This window comes from Trichogramma pretiosum, unplaced genomic scaffold (assembly GCF_000599845.2).
Source record: "Trichogramma pretiosum strain Unisexual culture from Peru unplaced genomic scaffold, Tpre_2.0 scaffold36, whole genome shotgun sequence".
In the NCBI taxonomy this organism is placed as follows: Eukaryota; Metazoa; Arthropoda; class Insecta; order Hymenoptera; family Trichogrammatidae; genus Trichogramma; species Trichogramma pretiosum.
In genome coordinates this window covers 287,432-308,857 of record NW_019641685.1, presented here as the reverse complement: position 1 = coordinate 308,857, position 21,426 = coordinate 287,432, and the positions used below count along the sequence as shown (strand labels likewise).

Here is a 21,426-nt window from a genome sequence, read left to right as displayed (position 1 = left end):
GAGGATACGAACTGAAGCCAAACGACGCCCTGACGCTCATGGCATTTTTCGCCAAGCACAAATTGTTCGAGACATCGACTCGTCTTCAACGTTTGCTTAACAGCAGTGAAGAGTTCAGAAAATATTTGATGATCAATTCGAGTCTGTCGCTCTACGATCTAATTCGATTACGACCCGAAAAAGCGTCGAAGATACTCACATATAAGGACTGCTTAGAGTTCGCGAATTCGAACAGTGTCTTCGGAGATCATCGAGAGTTTTGTGCTGAGCATTTGTGCGAGAACCTATCAAGAGGATTTTTCCGACGATGGGCACTGGCATATTTCTTGGAGCTGACACGCTACCGGCTGCCGATTCTTTGCTGCGATATGATCATCAAACATCTAATAAACGAGGATTTATGGCATATTTGTCAGGCAGCTACAGGCCAAAGCTCGTGAAGGCAATAAGCATTTACAACGAACATTACTTTTTATTATTATTATTTGTTCAGCATAAACGTTTAAAAAAAACTTACTTTTAGTATTTGATGAGCTATGTTATTCTCAAGTTGTATTTTTTTAATAATAATAATAATATCCTTCAAAATAATTGTCTATCAATATTATTGATAAATTGATACATGTAAAAATTTGATCTATGCAGATTGTGGCAAAAATATATGAGCTTATAATTATAAATATTATATTCACATAATGTTTGAAAATAAAAATAATTTACTTTTTTAAGTGAAGTGTAAAATGAGTTTTTGACGTCTAATTGAATTATAGAATTATGCGTTTTTTGTTTAATTTGCATCTTTACACGTTGTCAGAAATTTTATATTTTCGACAAATTCTGGTGAGCCATCAAAAGCAACATATAAACACCAAAAAATCATCATAAATCAATTTCTCGATTCAAACTTTCAAACGCGCAATCGAGCATTTCTTCACAAAGGAACAAATCACTGTTCGTAAGGTCTGGATTATGCATAGTACGCGATAAAGCCGTAAGAGGCTGGCGCTACTTGTTGCGCGGCGATCGTGTCGGGTGCTCGAGCACCAGAGCTGTAGAGCTGTGAAGCTGTAGGGCATCTATTATTGCATGAGTATGTGTGTGTGTCTGTGCGAGATCTGTTCTGCGTGGCTAACGGAGTCAGTCGATGATCGCAGCCGCTCGCACTAAGATGTGAACTCGCACGTTCGACTCGCATTAGAGTTGGACGATAAGGCTTGCTAACAGCTATCAAAGCATTATAAGTATCGAAATGAGTGTCCACTCCAGTGACCTTGAGGCTTGCGCGTCCCATTGTGCGCGAACGTGACGTTTTAATCATTATTAGTAACGCGTTCGGCAGACAAGCAACGGGCGGAGTCGAGCAGACAGTAGTTCCGAGGGTCACATCGCACGAGCATTCGGCGAACGGCGGATGCCGCTCAGCAGCTTATATATACATCGTGATATTACTGTTACAGTAGTGCGCCGAGTTACGCGCGACGCGTAATGTTTTTCAGCCAGCGACCCTCTATCCGTATCGTGTGCAGCTCCTCAAATTAATAACGGTCCGAGCGCTTGTGCAGGCTGCTCGTTAACGCGACTTGTTTCTAAGCTAGTCGCTTCTCGATCGTCATCGCTGCTTCTGCTCAAGCCGTTCGTGCAATGACAGATCGTATGAGCATTGTTTGACTTCAAAGAATGCCTCGTTCATCTTTATGCCAGTGAATAATCGTAGCTTGTAGAGCTTTATTCAAGACAAATTACCTGGAACATGGTATATTTCAGTCAACTGCTCCTGTATAATATTTCAAGCTCCGAATTGACTATTTATTTTTGCGTGAACAACATGAGATAACGATAACGTTTCAGTGATTCGCGTTGTTTTGACGTGAAGGCGTCGAGAAATGCTCATCATGAGTGCCATAATAAATGTTCTATTTTCACATTGCCGTAGTAATATTTATTTGATTGTTGGCGTTTGTCTTGGTTTGAGTATAAGTCTACTATTTGCTCCGATTGAATTAAACGATTGCCAAGATTTGGATGAGCCCTTACCATATTCTTTGAACAGTAATGATCCTGTGGATGAGTATGAGCCAAGACTTAACATGGATGCAAAACCTCAGAAAGCCAAAAAAATCCCAAAAGTTTTTATAAGACCCAGGTATTATTCTACTGAACTGGGTATCAGAGAAAAATTATTTGTTGGAATTTTGACAAGTCCAGAATTTCTCCATAGCAGAGCAGTTGCGTTAAATAAAACAATCACACACTTGGTGGACAAAATAAGATATTTTGTATCAATACCTGAAGCTACTAAACCTAATGTATCTTTGCCAGGAATTGTTGGTTTTACTGATACTAAAAGTATTCTACAGCCTTTTCATACATTGAAGTATATAACAGATAATTATTTAGAAGATTATGATTATTACTTTTTTATAAAAGATATAGCCTACGTCAATGCTAGATCCCTCGTTGAATTTGTTAATAAAATAAGTGTTAGTCAAGATATATATATGGGAGTCCCCACTAAAAATGGAGCACACTGTTCTTTAGGTAATATATTTATCTCTTTAATTAAAATTAATATGCTAATTAGTAATTTGTTATTATTTTATTTAGATTCTGGTATACTTTTGAGCAATTCAATCATCAAAAATGTTAAAAATAATTTGGATTGGTGTGTTAAAACTACATATTCTTCACTCGATGATGTTAATTTTGGTCGCTGTATTACTCATTCCACTGGATTACATTGTTCAAATGAAATTCAAGAACAAGTTTACCATTCCATAAAATTAAATACTACAATAAATTACAATGAAAATCTTTCAGAAATTTCTGAAAACAAGGATTTTCTGAAATCAATTACAATATACCCGTTATATGATCATCTTGCTATATATAATTTGAATATCAACAATGCAAAGGTAATTTATTTTTTAATGTAAAATTTAACTCAAAGCTATAACAAATAATCAAGAATATTTCATAAAGTTTAATTTCATTTTTATGTTGTAGATGGAATTGAAAAAAGTTCAAGAAGAAATTGATCTGATCAGAGAAAACATCATTAAAACTTTTGAATTCACTCCAAAAAACAAATTTGATCTTACTTGGCCAATAGGTAATCAACCGAGAAATAAGGCTTTTAATAGATTTGATATCTTGCGATGGACATATTTTAATCAGACTCATGTCTTCTTGAATGATGATTTTGGAACTGTCAAAGAATTTGATGAAAATCAAAAAGAAGATATAAATTCTATAATTCATGAAACTGTAGAAAAAGTTAGGAATATAAATAATGGTCTAAAATTTAGAAAAGTAGTTAATGCATACTGGAAGTTTGATTCATCTAGAGGTATTGATTATTTATTTGATTTTGAATTTATTACAATTTTGGGAAAAATAATCAATAAAAGAATAGAAGTTTGTAAACCATTGGGTAAAGTTGAAATTTTGCCGGTGCCTTATGTAACAGAAAATTCAAGAATAAATATGATAATTATTATTGACGCTAACAAAATAATTCAAGCTTTAGAGTTTCTGAGTCGATATGAAGACAATTGTATGAACAGGAAAGACAAAATATCTCTAACTATTGTGAGTGTATTTTTTTGTGTTATTCAACTACTTATAGTTATACATGTAAATATTTTATATTCATAAGACCTAAACGGTTTTTTTTTTAAAGATATTATTATATGATCCTGGAAATATATCAAAAGGTGACAACGATTTATATCACAAGATTAAAAAACGAGCTGTATACTTGACTGAAAAGTATAGAAAAGATCAACTAAAGGTTACATGGTTTTCAATAAGATTACCTATTGCTTTTAAGTTTATAGAAGAAGAACCACTATTGAAAGTAGCTATTGCAGATTTATACGTAAGAAAGCTCTCTCCAGAAAATCTTATATTATTTGCAGATATTCAAATGGAGCTGAAACCTGAATATTTCAATAGGGTAGGTTGATCATGATTTTATTGAGAAAAGAAATTATGATGAAGCTATTTTTTTAAAACTAATATTTGAATGTTTATTGTAAAATGTATCTAACAGGTACGCATGAATACCATTAGCCAGTGGCAAGTTTATAGTCCAATTCCGTTTACACAGTATCATCCTCTTATAGTGACATATAAGGAGAAAATCAAAAATAATGATTTTGATATTCTTCATAACCATGGAAGATACGATGAGTACAATTTTGACTCTATTTCTTTTTATGTTCGAGATTACATGACAGGTAAAAATTTTTATTAAATTTTTGAATTTATTTTGGTTGATAAAAATGTTGTAATAATAGAAACATATTGTATTTCAGTAAGAAAAACTACAGATAATAAGGTACCTATAGTACAAACTGACAAGGATATTTCCAGTGTGCTGAAGTTGTCACAGTCTTCCAAAATTGGTTCTATATTTGAAATGTTTGTTGTCTATAGTAATTTAAATACTTTTCGAGCTGTTGAACCAGCCTTGAAACTCAAATACAAAGAAATCCATTGTACAGGCACAAAAAGTAATGTAACTCTCGAATCGTGCTTAAGAAAAAAAAATAACAATCTAGGGAATCGTGGTCAGCTAACTAAGCTTATATTAGATTACAAAGAACACAATGATAATAAAATTTAGTAAATAACTTCTATATGTTAGTTTATGAAGATGTAAGAAATTAATGAACATATTGTAATTGTTTTAAATACTCAGAACTATATGAATGATTTATAATTAATTTTGAATAATTTCTTAAGAAATATGGATGTATACTTTGTTATTTGTATGTTGAATCTTATAAATATATAAATAATTTATTATAAAATTTAAGATGTATTTGAGTTTTATAATGTGTTTTGCGTGTTAATTAACAAAAGTACAATAATTTTACCACTTTTGAAGTCTCTTCTTCAAAATACATGTTACATTTTATCTTATGAGCTGAAAAAATGGAATCATTAAAAAATTATTTGTAAAACAATTACAAACTTTTTTATTATTTTATAAATTATCGTTTACAGTTTAATTTTCAAACGAGTGAGAACTAATATCGTATGGTAGTACGATTGACTGGCGTTGATTCTGCAACAGTTTGGCGCCACTGTACATGAGAACCTAATGTTTTAGGAGTGGCGTATTATTTAAAATAACAATTAGAAATTATAGAAGCATATGAAATAGATAATTTGGCAAGTACAGCATAAAAATTTATCAGTTCTTTTTATTTTAATCAATTATCACGGATGAACGTTCACGCAGTAAAAACTAAAAGCCTGCGATGAAACCTGCTGTACAAAATTATGTATATTACCTAAAAACCTCATAAAATAATTTTAACTTACACTTGAAAAAACTCAAAATGAGGGGTGGATTGTGATTATCGTCATACATCGCTTGCAATGATCATCCTGGAAAACAAGATCCACTTAGTATTAAAGTGATAATTCGGACAATATTAATATGTAACAAATATATTAAATTTATAGTCCAGGGTGACCACAACTTCCACTCGGTATCTAGTGGAACTACGATAGTGAGTGTGAATTAGTGGCTAAGCTAGAGCATGCAATAGAGCGAGAACAGTGTGGGTGTGTAAAAGGGAGGTGACCTGCGAGTGCCAGGATAAAATATGTATGTGAAACACAATAAAAATGATATTAATAAACTGAGTATTTTAGTGTGAATGCACTCACATGGTATTTTTTAAAGGATTTTCTTTTCCTTTTGGTCTTCTGCTTCTTGTTTGTAACACGATAGTCATTGTTAATGAATATTAACAGGAAAAATCACATACAACGAGTAGCAATATAATATATGCAAATTATATTATGTAAATATTTTAAATTAGATTCAACAAACAATATTAATATAGTTGAAGAGAAGGTTGAGTATAAACTCAAAAAAGTATATGTTAATTTATATGTGTTTAAGTATATTATTTGAGACGGAGCAGCATTATATTATGGGGAGGCATCGATAGAGACAAATATTATAATAAAATAAGTTTTACTAGCGGGAGATTTTTGTTTTGTATCACAAATTTTCTAGCAAATTTTAGTAAAAACGAAAATGAAGATGAAAAAATTTGCTAAAATTTTAACATTATTCAATATAATCGGTCGATGTCACACTTTTAGTATTCATTATGGTAATGTATCCTAGTTTAAATTAAAATTTTTACCATTATAATTTCTCCGCGTGCGTATGAGAATAATTATACACGCGTAATGTATAAAACGTCGAGGAACATCGCATAGAGCATAATATATTTCACCTGGTCGAGAGCAGAGCGCTCGAAGAATAAAGACAAAAGCAAGAAGAGAATGAGAGAGTCCGGTCCACCCACGAGAGAACTAATCGCTCGCGAGTTTCTCTCTTCATGGCTCTCGAGTAGATTCGAGAAAAAGAGAGGAGCGAAGGCCTCTGCCTCCCACACCCTACACACACATACACACACACACATATATGTAATATACACACGTACGAGCGCGCAAACCACCTACGCTGATTTCACTTGCAGCCTCGTGTTTGCGTATGCATCTCTGCCAAAATGTTTGATAATAGCCGATCTCCTAGGGGCACGTGATAATTTATACAGGCTTCCGCATACAAGCAAGGCGAGATAATTCGAAAAACGAGTTGTCACTGCTTTGTTAGAATCTGTAGCATCATCTAATGACAGTAGAATAAGTAAAAATCATTTTCTTCGTGTTATCGTAATATCGATTTATATTTTTTTAAGAAAGATAAAATCGACACAATGCAAGGTATTAATTTGTTGACTCTTAACATTGCATTTGCTGTTGCAACTGTTTCGCAATATTACACTGAATCGCTACTCTCGGCAAGTATTACACTTAGTTGGCATATCTCCGCAGGAGATCATCTCGTAAATACTCAACACACCACGCCAATGGCTCACTTTCTTTTCGGAAATGCAAATCATTCTCGCAAAGGCAAATGGAAAGTTACGCACACGCAGGCTTGATCATTGCGTCGTCCGCCGATTTCGCACTCGAGCTCTCGGAGGAACCGGAAGAGCTTTTTCGATTGAATTTCGCAAAGGCATCTTTTACATTGCACACGAATCAACGTGTTTGTAATTTGTCCACAGATGTTTTTGCGAAAATAATGATTTCGCTCACCTACCTTGTTTTGCCTCGATTTTACAGCGTTGGCGCGAATGAAAAATAAATCAGAAACGATTCGCATGAATCATCCCAAAACACACGTTTCGATATATAAATGAAGATCTTTTTTGTGTGGTTATTAAAAGAAGAAATGCGACTCGATCGACCACTTATGAGAAATCAATTATGCAGACGCCTATATTTTTGGACTAGTTATGATCATTAATTCGACAGATTTATTATCAATTTCATGTTTCTCTCTGAAGCAAATAATTTTTTGTATTCGACGCGATTCATATTTGAAATATCATTAACTTTGCAACCAAAGTATCCAATTTTAAAAATCTATACTGTTATTTTATTAAATAGCATAGGATTTTATTATTTCTTTAGAAGTTTTGATTTATTTTGAGCTACAAGTAATATTTACGTTAATGTGATCATTTAGAAAATTAAAACATTCCAATACTTCATTGAAGAACAATAGCCTGCAGATCGCTCAACATGAAGCTACACAATTTCATTTACATAGATATTATTTTTTACCGTAATATAATATAATTAAAAATTGTAATGAATTGATAACGTAGTCAATACGACCAACAGTTGAGAGATCGCTTAACATGTTTCGAAAAAGAAAGTGTTGTTATAAATTAGGCCAGTGGATCAATCGATAGCGTATTGAATTGTAATTTGAAGTCACGTTAACACATGAAACATCGGTTTTTTTGAGCTTTCTATAGTTCAATCTTCCCAAGTTAAATTATCATCATCGTTATCGAGCTTCAGATTTTTAACCGATATCGGTAACTTGCACCTTATTAATTAAGATGTATTTTTCGTTAATAATGTAAATATTGTTATGTAGTTTCATTTACTTTTTTACTCTGCCTTGCTAAAATTTATAGTAGTAAGTTGGAACGAGTATAGTTGCAACATGCAAGTATTTGTGCATTATAGTAGCCATGAGAAGGTCAAACTTTTGAACCACTTTTATTATGAATCATAGTATTCGCAGAATTGCATTGATCGAATGCTTTTAAAGGGCGTATGAATCAATCAAGCTTTATTGCTAACCATCGATTGAATTGGCCTTTTTATCGTCGGAGAAAAGTGTGATCGATGAGCATTCCACGACAAATGTGTTTCCCTTTGTTTCCGCTAAATCAAAAATAGACAGGTGAGCAGCAACAAACCGCGTATAGCTTATGGCTCGTTTTGCTCGTATTTTTCTCGAGACTCGGGCGTCTTTGATTTACAATTTACACGCCGCGGTGGAGCATACACACGTAGTCGTTCGACGCACGTGCGAATGTTTATGAATCGAAGCCAAAAGAATGTTTACGATCTCGAGATCGGCGTGTCCATATAAGCTCTCGTCCGCGGTGTTAACGAGCTCACCACCTCGTGATAATTTGCAGAGGATCGAGTCGCGCTCCATACGACGCTTGCATACGGCAGGTGACTTTTCAGTTATACCGACGAGATAACGAGTTCATTGGTGCTTTTACGAGAGATCGATTCATATTTCGCCTTCGTGCTCTACGGTTCCCGCGAGAGAGAGAAATCGAGAAAGACATGGAATCAGAAAAAGATACACCATTCAAAGATCGATATTTATGCATGCATCGGCGAAGACTCCCCTGACCATGTAGTTCATACGCTGCAGCCTCGTCTCGAGATTTTGTGAAAAACGACTCGTGATCCCTGCTTTGGCTTCATGCTGGGCTTGAGATCCTAATTTTGGAGCTCCAAGTAACCCTATAGAAGTTATTATGCAGAAGAACGAATTTTGATTTCTTATAATAAGCTAGTTAACGTATGTAGATTTTGACGCATACTTTATGGAAGCAATACAAGAAGGCCTCCTCCTGAGAGTTGGTAAGGCACAAGAATGTTTAAAAAAATCATTCATTTGAGTCAATGTTCACTCGGGCTCCCAAACAATAGCTGGCGCAATTCAGCTGCGCTTCTTACTGTTAGCTATTTTATGGTAACATTTGATGTAGATTATTCTTTTGCGCAGAACAAAAAAAATTAAAGATGCCTGGAGAAAATTTTGTTTTATTGATAATTCATGTCAGATGAAAAATTCACGTACCCTGATGCTTTCCAGTTATTTACTTTGTAGACAAGTAATCTACTGTGATTGTGAAATAATGCTCTGTAAATTTCGGGCAATTTCCTCCACTAAAATTTCACATCATGTCAATTGATTATTTAGTTAGATTTCATTTCACTTATATGTAGCAACAATAGCAAAATGAATTGAAACTTAAGGTCTAAATTAACCATTTTCGTAAAATATGCAGAGACGTTATATTTCTTGTGTAAAATGTCATGTTCTTTTAGAATCTGATGTCATTTATGAAATTTCGAGAAAAAAACTCGATTAATGCAAATGCCCGAATGGAAAGAGAATATACTTGTAAGTTTAACGCATATTCTTTTAGACAATAGTATGTATTTTTTATTGTAAAATGCTAATTATAATAAAATTAAACATGTCGATCCTATAAGACTCCCAAATACTTGAATGTTATAAAATGATTTTAATTTTAGAAACAATAATCGTAAAAAAAGTTTTCAAGTATCTTGCACAAAGTACATAGTAACTAAAACATACAATTTTCTTCGTTAGTTCTACTCATCGTTTCACTGCTGCGAGTTTGTCACGAGTAAATCAGATGCCGACGAAAAATGTATGTTTCCTCGTTTCTATTGCATCATCTTTTTTTATTTTAATTGGCTCTAGGTGGAGTATCTAATAAGAGCAGAGTGGCGCAGTGGAAGCGTGCTGGGCCCATAACCCAGAGGTCCGTGGATCGAAACCACGCTCTGCTATACGTACTTTTTACTCTTTGAAACATTTGTCATCCGGACATCGTATATATGCGTATGGAGCAGAAAATAATACTCCATTTTTCGAACTATGACAAATCGTAATAAAGGAACCCTGTAAAGAAAAATGTTATGAAATGAAATATCGTTTCCAAGTCTTCTCGATTGACTTAGTTGTCTACAAAAAAATATAATAAACATCTTTTATACGTAGTTCGTCCTTTCGAAACAATTATGCCTTACAGTGAAGAAGGATAATGGTTATATACCCTACGAAAATTTGTTTGTCACTTGCGAATTTTCAATGCTCCATTTGTCGATGGGGTAAAAACTCGAAATCAAACATGACACCTTTGATTACGATCGATCTTGTTATGTAGGGTCATTTGAGAGAGCAACATACATAAACAGTCAGAACACGAGCGAGGCAAGTAAGCGCATGAGATACAAACATGAGATGAACGACGCAGCGAAGTCATGAACGTGAAGAAGACTAGTCAAAAGCAAGCTTGAATAAAAAAATTGCTTGGCACAAGTAAAATTTGTTTTTCACGCGACATAATTTTCAATTTCTCTGACGCGGCAAACAGATTCGTTTGAGCGGGTGAATATGACGGAGCATTTGAAGAAAATGTTCAGGTGCACGAATGAGTGATAACAAATTAAGCTCAGGGCTATGGAATATAGAATAGTAGCTAAAATTGAAACAAGGGCCTCTCGGGTAGTAACAATTGTTAGCTCGTGGCAGAGTCGTAAAGCTGGAGCTAGGTGCTACAGCTCTCGACATATCGGGCATTTCTCACGGATGTGTACGCGCGATCGCGGCTACAAGCTGCAGAAGCCGACACGGACCGGTCTCAGCTGGACTACAGATGCGCGAGCGAGTTGAACGAGTCGACAAGCTACACGACCTTGTCCATCTAACGCGATCATTCTCAGCTCTGCGGCTGCTGCTGCTGCTCGGCTTCTTCTCGAGCGCGAAAGAATGCGTCGGTCGACGTGTAGCTGCTCGACTCGCTTCTTCTTCTTGTTCGCCGCCGACGCCTGCACAGCCGCACTTACAACGTCCTTGGTCGTTCGGCGCGTCTCGGTAAGTCTGTGTGTGCGCGGGAGGAGAAGAGCGAAACTCTCAGCTGCTGAGCTGATTCCAAGAGACAGCTCCGTGCGCACGAGAGGTCGTCCGTCCAAGCTCGAGCCATCACCGCCAGCTTCGTATCTATGTACCTACGTTATTATACACTAGAATTGCGCCAACTCGCTCAACTCGTCTCTTTTTCTCTCTCGCGGCTCTTTTTGCCTCGCTAATACGTTCGTGATGCGCACAGCCGCCGACACACTCGACGTTCGCACCGTTCGCAGGTATATATAGCTGCGCTTGGCCGAAGCCGCTGAAGGTGGGTGTTACCGATCGCAGCCCCACGATGCCTCGCAACGAGTTGCACATACGAGGCTGGACAGGCTTATAAACAGCCCCAGCCCTCCTTTCGTGGCTCGCTGATGGATCACTGATCCTGCCAAGATGACGATCCTGATAACGACGCGTATAACACGATTGCTCGTCGAAAAGACCAAAAGGAAGCTGTACGAGGCAGGCAGGCAGGCAGGCATGTTGCGCCGCAGCTGACGAGAGCTCTATAAATACCTGCCTTTTGTCCCAGGGCAAAATTACTGCCTCCTGATCGTACTCTTCCATGACCTTGCAGTATATGCACGTGCAATGCGTATAATAGTATAGGTGCACGATAGCTCGAGTGAGAGCTCTCGCGAGCCCTGCCAGTCCTGCGATAGTCCGCCCGATGCACCGTTATGCATTCCTTCGCTCGACGCCAGTACTGCACTCACGCACATTTGAATGCAGATCGTCCATCTCGACGTGCGTCGTGCTCGCGCGACGACCATTATACAGTACATATACGCAGTAAATATATAACGCGGCGATCTCGCGATGACAGCTCGGGATGATCAAGTGCCTCGGCGTCGACTTTTTTCGCCGCTTGACTCGACGCGGCGCGTGCTCCATTCCAAAGTCATTTTTATCGGGCTCGTATTCGATGCGTTGTGTATCGCGCGATCGCCGCACGTCTCCGTGGCACGGATTATTATACAAAGGCAACTATTACGGGCGGGCGCGCGTATACAGGCGGAATAATCGTTTCTTTGACTGGTCGCGCGCCAAGCGCAATAATTGCACACGCGGCCATCGTCGATCGAGCGCGCGCCAAATCAATCAATCGTCACGCGCGCGCCCGACTCTCGTATTATAACGCCCGAGCTTCTTTATATGGCCAGGCGCTTGCACTGGTCAACCCTGCACCCGATTCGTTCGCGCGTCTGCGCGCTAATAATATATACGGAATCAATTCGATGATTAGCGAGTCGCCGTAGATCGATTTCATGCCCAGCGACGCCAACGATATCCTCGCGGTAAATATAATCCCATCTTCACGGAGATTAATGCTCGCGCACACCTTTTATTGGCGCGCGTATAATAGCCTCTTTTGTCGAGTGTGCACCACACGAGTCGATTCTGACGCACTGCCACGGTGCGCGAGCGAGAGAAAGAAATAGCTCGCGCGCACGATCGCTGCTCATAAATTAAAAGCTCGCGCGTATAAATTGCATCGCACTGGATGATAATGTTACCTCGATGCGCGACCGAAAGGTCCATTTGTCCGATCAGCTGAATCAACGCTGCTCGTACATGGCCAGCGCGACTATAAGCCTATAATATAGCGAGAGATTTGGATCGGTCGCGGCTGACAAAGGAATATGAACTACGCCACCGACGATTTTAATTCATTCGCTGCGAATAACTGAAAATTTAATGCTTTTCTTTGCGCAGCTGCACTTGCGCGCGCGGCTATATACAGACAGAAAATAAAACATAAACAAACCAGCAAGTTGCTCCGCGGCCTTACACTGAAGCTTTTGTCGCGCGCAGCAAAACTAAACGTTTCAATTGAATAATTTACGGGGGATCGATCGAAGGCGATAAATCGACAGAATATATGTGATCGTTCGTAGGCGCGCAACAAACAACCGAGATGTCGACTTGGCATTCAACAACCCTTTGATAGAGGGTAAAAAAAGTAAAGTATTTTCTCACAAGCGTCGCGGACAGTCGAGCTATAATATAAGTTTATTTAGCCGCGGAGCGACGGATTGTTCGCGTATCTCTCGTCGGTCTAGCCATCCGTCGAACGAGAAATTCATCGCGTTTCTCGTTCTCTCTTATGTGCTCGCGTATATCTCTTTCCATTGCTGTGCGTCTCTCTTTCTCTCTCTCTCTCTCTCTCTCTCTCTCTGCTTGCTTGCGCGCCTCTTTGGACTCGTCGAGTTTAAATTCTGTACACGCATTCCGCGATGCCACCTCGTGCCTCGCCAGCTGCTGGAATAGCCAGAGTCATTCGATTATTCTCTCTCTCTCTCTCTCTCTCTCTTTGTCTCCCGTCTCTTTTTACGTCTCGTGTACTGGCGAACGGTGACATTTTTTCGCCAAAGTTAAAAGGGACTTTCGGTCGAGCCCGAGCCGAGCGACGAACGCGAACGTGCAGCATATATGTATATCCGAATACCCGTGTGCTACGTGCGCAATATGGGCAAGCTGCTGCTACTGCCACTAAGCCAGAAGTCAGAAATATTCGCAAAAAAGAGTAACAAAAGAAGGCGTATATGCGAGGCGCAGAGAGGCCCCGAGAGAGATGGCCTTGAAAATATTCAAGGGAGAACAGCGCCAGAAGTAGTAGAAAACTTTTTTTCTTTGCTCGCGCGCAGCACATACGCGCATTTAAAAAGCTATTGGAAGAGCGAAAGAAAGGAATTTCGTTGTTACGTATATATAGCCAGGACTGCATGCGGAATAGCAATGTAGCAGCAGCAGCAGCAGCAGCAACAGAACTGAAAGAGAAAGAATTGCCATAAATCGATTGTATCCTGAAAACGTCAGTTTGCGAGGAAGAACGCCTTTTTCATGATAAAACGACAGTTTAGTGCCTAAATAAACAATCACGAATTTTCAGCATTTCAGAGTTGACGTACGTGAAAAAGGACGGGATAAATTCTCAAATCGCATCTTCATTCACGGCGAATAATAGCGTAAAATATGCAAAACCCCCCGTGAATGAGATTTACGTGACCCACAGCCATATAAGTAGCAACCGAATCTGAAGCATGCTTTTTTGTCTCGCATCTTTGTTTGGACAATTAAGAATTCAGTAAACAGCAAATTGCAAGTCTCGTTTGTTACATTTTGACGCGTTATAGGTCCCATTCAAATTATTTACCTACTTTGTAAGATGTATTCGCGAGTACTGATCTGTGCAGAGGCTTTGGGGCGGTCGACTACGCGGTTGTTGCAAGCTTTACGATCGTCGTGCGCCCCTAAATATGTGTCTAAAAATAATTTAACATCCTCTCTTCTTTAAAAAAAAGTCTGTGTGTGCGTGACACACAGAACAGTCTCTCAATTAATTGATACGCGTTCGTTGAATTCCTCACTGTAAATCGGTTAATGACTGTTAATCAATCGAAATTTGTAATTGCTTTAATCTAATAGAGTTTACAAAAAAAGCCTAAGCATCAGTGTTGTTCTTCAACAGATCTCAGTATACAACACAGTTTTTAATTATTTTTCTCGTTATACTAAAAAAGTAAGGTCACGGAGAATTCAATTTTTATGGATTCTACTGAATAATCGACCCCTTTACACAATCACTTTTGCTTTTGCAGTTTCTCGCTTCAATCAGGTGAAATTGAATTGAGCAACGCAAATAAAGTTTATCAGTAGCGTATAAATAAAGCACCAGTTACTTCAGTTGTTGGTGATAATAGGTCGTAAAGTTGAAGACTCGTTTCGATCGGCTCGAGCATCACTTATTTCGCGAGGCATATCTTTTTTATTTGAAAATTAAGTCCCATACAAGCTCGCGCTGAGTCCAAGTACACGTACATACGAATGCAGATGCAGTGAATAATCGTATACAGCTCTCGCGCGAGCGATACAGTTCGCTTGCTATATTGCACGCCTGCTGCGATACACACACACACACACACACACGTACACATTTAATATATGCATTTATCCCGCGCGATGATTTACATATAAATATGCGCGCTCGCGAGCGCGTTACGAAACTTGTGCAGGCATTCAAAGATACGACATTATTGTGCGCATTCGCTGCATTCGGACGTGACTAAAACTTTATTCACTCAATAATGAGCGCGACTTTCAAGTATATTTTCTCAAATTAATATACCGGCGCGGCTTTACGACTGCGCGCGTGCGCTTGTAATTCTGCACTCCCGCGAGAGCGAGAGAGTTGCGTGATCTCTGGCAATGACACAAAATTGATTCGCCATTACGGGATCGCGCGCACAGGACGCGTAATAATTATATCAGCGCCAAGAAGAAGCTGCGTGCGGATTCGATCGTTTATAGCTATATATAAAATGTTAATGGGGCTCGATCCGCTCGGCTGATTCACGCGCTCGAATTCACCGCCTCCGCTCGATCGCCCACTTTTTTGCACCTATGTGACTTTTTGCAATTATATACCCGCAAGTATAATAAAATATTACGATTTTCGATGGAATTTTTGGTCGCGGTTTACGAACGGTGCCGTTGTTCCTTTATACGCTTGCGAGCGGGGGGCAAAAAATGTTTGTTTGCCTGTAATAAAGCTCGTGTGTAAGCTTTATTGTACGGTTTCGTACTCGCTGGGCAGATAAATTTGACGAGGCCACCACGAAAAATCGCGCTTGGTTTTGCCCGTTTGGGGAATTTATACGTGTATCCTCGTGCATGCTAAGGTGCAAATCCACTCTAATGAGTTGTTATAATAGCCAGATCGTCGCGGGGCTCCTATTACACGTGCTCGAACTCGCGCGATCTTCAATAAACAACTGGCATACAGCGTAATGGCTCGCGAGGTTGCAGCAGCGATTTTTCTCCGCGCGGAGAAGCTGCTTTACGCGAAAATGTAAATAATACAGCTGTGGCGAGCGAGTTGGCCACATTATATCTAGGTACTTCTTAGGCACACAACATACACATGCTAATGATTTCTAACACACAAGGAAGTTATCTGTTATATGGGCTCGCGAGCGGATGCTCGACGCGCTGCGCAGAGGGCCATTACCGATCGCAACGAAGCCTATCGCCCACGCGCTGTATCCAGCGAGCACGAATTCTTATATTGCGCGAAGCTCTGTGCAGTTCAGTGCCTGCGGTACTACCCGCGAGCAAGAACAACAACGACAAGCTGTATCTGAGGCCCGTCTTTATGCGCACCTTAAAGTACGCACAAGCCTCTATACCAATCGCGTTAACGCGGAATTGGATATAAATTGCTGAGAAATCGTATTATTAAACTTTACCGAGGCCACGTTGAAAATGAAAATATTTAATCAACATTTTCTAAAATTTGCATGTTTATAGTGATAAAAAAATGGTCAAACTAGCCCAATCGTAATGCCACGTCGGAATCGCGAAAAACTTTTTGTTCGCAATGACAGCGGGTGCGAATAAACGATGGTCGATTAGGCATTTACATTTTTAATGAAAAGTGAGCAATCTGCAGCCGATCGAAGGGATTGTCGTTCCGTGCAAGGAAACAAGCTCGCGGTGATAAAGATCGTTTCAATCCGTGCACGCGTTGGCTCGCGGCGAGTTTGTTTTTGCGGTGCGCACGCGATAAATGCTTGTAATTTCAATGGGGCATTGAAAGGCCAGGGCGCGACGACTGCGACGCATTATATAGTATCTATTATGTGCACTGTCCTACGGCTACTTATACGAACTCGTGTGCTGCCTATAAATTCATCTAGCGATGCATAAATCCAGCGCTGCTCCGAGACTTGAGTGCAGCAGCAGCAGCAAAGAACGCAGTTGTGCGTTGTTTTTCTTCTTCTCGCAGAAGACTTGAAACGTTAAAAGCTGTTAGTGTCGCGCGCTGGTAATGTCCGCAGCAGCTCCAACATCCCTTAATGCACAGAAGCCGATTCTGTCTCGCTTTCTCGTGTCGTACGCAGAGAGCGAGCTGCTGCGATGAGTAAGCTGCCTACTGCCGTGGCGCGTACGTCCCATTGACAAGTAGCTATATACGTGCCGCTATTGCTGCTTACATACTATACACAGCTCGCGCTACACATACAAAAGTCAAAAGTATATATAAAATGTACTCGTGCGCGCACGCTGTCAATTTTTACATTTTCTTTTCTTTTACCTATACCGAGATGTTCCTCGGAGAGGGGGACAAAAAAGAGATTGTGCGCCATTAGAAGCTCATTTAACTGCGATACTTTTGCTGAATATACATAGGGAGAGATGCGCGTGTGCATTAAATAGGAAGCTCCTTGACGGGCGAGCACAATCCAATAGTGCCTTGTCGCTCGCGCGTCCGATAGCTACTTACGCGATCCAAGTACTTTTCATGCCGATCTGCCGGAGCGCGGATCTTCTCTCGCTCGACGTTAACTCGCGTACGCACAAACACGCATGCATTTATTATATTTATGCACTTCCATATACCGATGCCTATATAAAGTTGCGTGTGTAGTCCGCTAACTGCGACTCTCCACTTGTGTATAATATATAAATGCAAGCGTGACATGCAGCTATTATCGCTTTATTCTCTCTCTCTCTCTCGCACGAGCTTGATTTTACTACATTACAGGCGAATAAATACGCCACTATAAACGGAAAAATGCGTGTTTTCGCACGAAGCACCTGATACGCGTCCGTGCGCTTCAGCTTATATTATAATGAGTATTGCAAGTGACTCCAAAAAAACATACTTTAAATTGATGGCATTTTCTACAGTGAATCGACAATAATGGTGTCTATTCTGCATAGTTTGATTTAGCTATTTATTCTTTTCATTTCTACCCGAGTATGCACGATGCAAGATATTGTTCTCTCATATGCGTGACGAACAAAGTGAGCTTTACAAACAATCACTCGTATCTTCAATTCTCAAGTTGCCGATATTTTAACAGCTGCCTCGGAGTGATCGAGCTATTTCAAGCATGGCTCTTATCAAATGCCCCTCGTCGAATTGCTGCTCGTATAAGTATAGTATGTCGCTGCAACGATCGCTACGGGATCGATCAAGGTTCGCGAGCCGAGAATCTTTATACATGCGGTCGCTCATTATTCGATAAAAAAAATACACATTTCGTTCATTCATTAATATCAAAATCGACGATTTATCATCTTGTCCACGCGAGTCGATGTACGGATCGTCTCGGTCATCTTCGCGTGTTTCGCAACTCTGATGTAACGACACGGATCAATGAAGCTCCTTGTACTTTCCGCTTTAGTACCGTTTGCTAATTGAAGGAAAAAAACGAAGCTTTTCAAATTTAATTTCGCTGTCTCATCTTATGTGAATAGATGTGGCTAAGATTTTAATTTGTCAAAAAGAATTTATACAATTGTAATAATTTTACATGCGAAAGTGTAATCAGTTTTTTATATTCAATAAACCATTTAATGAATTCGGCGTTCTGGATCTGAATATGGTCTCCTTAATAAATCAATTTTAATTTATTCATTGATTTTTCAAGTGATTTTTTCAAACAGTGTTCGAACAATTACATAATGAATATAAAATTGACAAAATTGATAAAGCTGCAGAAAAATACTCCATTTTCTCTAGTTTTCTTTCTATTAAAAGATCTCTTTAAATTTAACAGTACCCGAACGCGACAATCAAGCACGAAACCAGTTTTTTAACCAGCAATATAAAATCGGCCAACGAAATATGTCAACTGCTCATCGTTGCTGCAACAGGTTCACTTGTGGACCCCAGTGAAGTAATCTTCACTGAAAATTTAATGACGAACGACAGAAACTTATGAAATTAAATATTTATTTGTTTCAATCTTTTTAGGCTTCTTTGAATTTTACATTGAACAATATGGTTTAAAGTTCAAGTCAAAAATTATAGTTCATCAATATTTCATGTCAATGAATAAATTGATTTCGATGTATTATAAAAATAATTATAAACATGGAAAATCTCATGAAAAATCTTGAGAATATAATTTTTAACTTTTCGAATAATTAATGATTTCCATCAATAAAATGAAATATTTAAATCATCAATATTGTTTAAAGTTGTTATAGTTACTATTTTCATATTTTTATAAATTTATTTTGAAAGTATCTATTTGTTGTTCAGCGCGTTAACGGAAAAAATTTTTTGACTAAGGCGAGCACCGTTAAATTATCAATACTGCGGGTGATTCAAATCATTCGCGCACGTTACTGCCTTCAAATAGATTCAATTATTAATCGTAGAAGTATACATAATTTCTTTTGTTATTTACAATTTCTTCTTTTTACCCTCAGATTTCGACTGGATAGCATTTTGAATTTTCGATGGTATTTCGGTAAAGATTAATGTGCCAGTAAAAACTAACAATGTACCAATCCAGTGGTATATAGTGAATGGATTTTTAAAATAAAATATCGAAAATATCAAAGAGAGGAATTTTCTCAATGTTAAAATTAGCGTGACAGTGAGAGATGCACATACTGTTGTTAAGTAGAATACTGAACTTACACACAAATATCTAGAAAAATTGGTTAAGGTACCATGACGAGATAATTTTATCGATTTTAATACTCAATTGTGGTTGAGCATATTATACATGAAATATTTGAAATTTGAAAAAGGATACTGTGTGAGTATATTCCCCAGCAAATAAATTATCATTCTGGGTACATTAATATCAATTATTGGAATGTATATTGTTGGAGAGTTCCAAGCTATAATTGCATGCTCCCACAAATTTGGGATGAGAAATGCAAAAAATGGTAGTGGTAGCAAGTGCTGAAATGATAAATAAATTTATTTTAAGGAAAAATGATTTATTATTGATTTACTTACAGAATAGTACAAGGCCTCTCTGGAATTTTTTCCAAATTTAGAAAATAAGCTTTCTTGATAAATGCCCATTCTTGCTGAGATAAACAATGCTAATGTTAAAATAGTTATACCAATGGTCCACCAAAAAAAATCACTCAAGGCTGAGGTTGAAACGACCTGAGCAGTTGCTGGTACAGTAGATTTCACCTCTTTACTACTCATTATAGTGCAAATTATAATACCCATTGTAATCATAAAAACAGATGCATATTTATCAAAAGTGTAGACTTTTTTCAATATAATAATACCCATAATCATATTTGCAATCAGAGAACCCTGAAAATTGCACGAATTAAAATAAACAATTTAAGATTGAAAATTTAATATTTTTTTCAAACTTACAGCTCGGAAAATCATATGAAGAGGCATTGGTATGTTGAAATTAAATGCATAGTTATTTAGAACGCTTGACACAAAAAACATAGAAACCAGTATCATATAACTTTTTATCCCTGCTTTAGGGGATACTTTTCCAAATTTGGAGGTAAAGATAAAGCCATCTAAAGCTATGAATACGAATTGTAAAAATGTCACAAGATTCCCTCCTCCTGGGTCCTCTCTTTAGAAAGAAATAAATCAGAGTTTTGTTTAATTTGTTAAATAAGCAAGTATTATTACTGCGCAAAATTGAACCGAAATCAATACTCACTTCATTAATAATTCGAGAAACACTAAGTTGGAGCAACAGCCCACAAAAACTAGAAAAATTGCCAGTTCTGCACCCATTTTCGGCAAACTTGAATTTTAATGCACTATCGACACTTCTTAACCTATATCTTGCCGAATGAAAACTGATACATATCTTCTGCTCGTACGCACGAGTGAAAATATGCTTTTGCCGAGAGAATCAGAGTTAGAGTACAGTCTTGTCATTGTGATCTAAGAAATTACGACTTATCAATGCCAGCTAAGATAAGCGCTCACGCAGATGCAAATTAGTAGCATAATGTGTGTGTCTGTTCGCAAAGATAATCTTATCTTTTCTACTATGTTGTGGATGAACGCGCTGAATCGTGACTTAGTAAATCATGGAACTGGTCTGGGGAGTGCTGCTATAGCCTATAGCTATGTATTTATACGGCATCAGAGAGCGGTCTGCTAGATTGAAGCCTCACTCGCAAAGCTAAAGGGTAGTTTTCAATGTTCCTCTACGGACAGCAATCATTTTAGTCGGCAACAAGCGAAAACATTTTTGCAGTATAAATTTTAAGGATCGGATAATATTTTTTTTCAAGTCAATTTTCAAAACTTCTTTCTTTCATCTTTGCATTTTTGGCTATAATCCTTCTTTTAGAAGTTGGAAAATCGAAAAGATAATTATCGTGCTTTTTATGTGACGATATGATTATTGATATTTTATAAGTTTGAAGTCATGGAAGATCGCAATAATATTTTGCAGGAATTTTTAACTCTAAATTCGGCTTGAGGACTAACACATTCAAAATAGCGATAAATATCGTCAGGGACATTAAAAATTCATTAACCACTTTATTCAGAGAACATGTATATGAATCAGAAAAAGTATCTTATTTTT

General features: G+C 38.0%; 2 protein-coding genes and 1 non-coding gene across 3 annotated transcripts; 2 read left to right on the top strand and 1 right to left on the bottom strand.

Annotated features, from left to right (window-relative positions):
* The first annotated feature begins 1,125 nt into the window (after window positions 1–1,125).
* LOC106651041 (chondroitin sulfate glucuronyltransferase) lies at window positions 1,126–4,970 on the top strand. Its single transcript, XM_014369374.2, has 6 exons — window positions 1,126–2,538; window positions 2,605–2,912; window positions 3,004–3,588; window positions 3,680–3,955; window positions 4,052–4,238; window positions 4,317–4,970. Exons 1-6 carry the CDS (start codon window positions 1,884–1,886, stop codon window positions 4,625–4,627), a joined length of 2,322 nt encoding a protein of 773 aa, XP_014224860.1. The 5' UTR covers window positions 1,126–1,883; the 3' UTR covers window positions 4,628–4,970.
* Window positions 4,971–9,891: 4,921 nt separating this feature from the next.
* Window positions 9,892–9,963, top strand: Trnam-cau. Its single transcript has one exon. It is a non-coding gene; the product is annotated as a tRNA-Met (tRNA).
* Window positions 9,964–18,813: 8,850 nt separating this feature from the next.
* On the bottom strand, window positions 18,814–20,938 carry LOC106651060 (UDP-xylose and UDP-N-acetylglucosamine transporter-like). The gene is made up of 5 exons (XM_014369396.2): window positions 20,542–20,938; window positions 20,235–20,451; window positions 19,854–20,168; window positions 19,645–19,796; window positions 18,814–19,536 (listed from the first exon to the last, which is right to left on the bottom strand). The coding sequence occupies exons 1-5, from the start codon at window positions 20,616–20,618 to the stop codon at window positions 19,287–19,289; spliced, it is 1,011 nt and encodes a 336-aa protein (XP_014224882.1). The 5' UTR covers window positions 20,619–20,938; the 3' UTR covers window positions 18,814–19,286.
* Between the last annotated feature and the right edge of the window lie 488 nt (window positions 20,939–21,426).

What these genes read in the sequence shown, in the direction of transcription:
- LOC106651060 (XM_014369396.2), bottom strand. Translation starts at nt 20,618, where the DNA reads ATGGGTGCAGAACTGGCAATTTTTCTAGTTTTTGTGGGCTGTTGCTCC. An exon ending in TTTCTCGAATTATTAATGAA is followed by an intron (nt 20,452 to 20,541) that starts GTGAGTATTGAT and finishes TTCTTTCTAAAG; the next exon opens with AGAGGACCCAGGAGGAGGGA. An exon ending in TTCATATGATTTTCCGAGCT is followed by an intron (nt 20,169 to 20,234) that starts GTAAGTTTGAAA and finishes TGCAATTTTCAG; the next exon opens with GGTTCTCTGATTGCAAATAT.
- LOC106651041 (XM_014369374.2), top strand. Translation starts at nt 1,884, where the DNA reads ATGCTCATCATGAGTGCCATAATAAATGTTCTATTTTCACATTGCCGT. An exon ending in TGGAGCACACTGTTCTTTAG is followed by an intron (nt 2,539 to 2,604) that starts GTAATATATTTA and finishes TATTTTATTTAG; the next exon opens with ATTCTGGTATACTTTTGAGC. An exon ending in AACCTGAATATTTCAATAGG is followed by an intron (nt 3,956 to 4,051) that starts GTAGGTTGATCA and finishes TGTATCTAACAG; the next exon opens with GTACGCATGAATACCATTAG.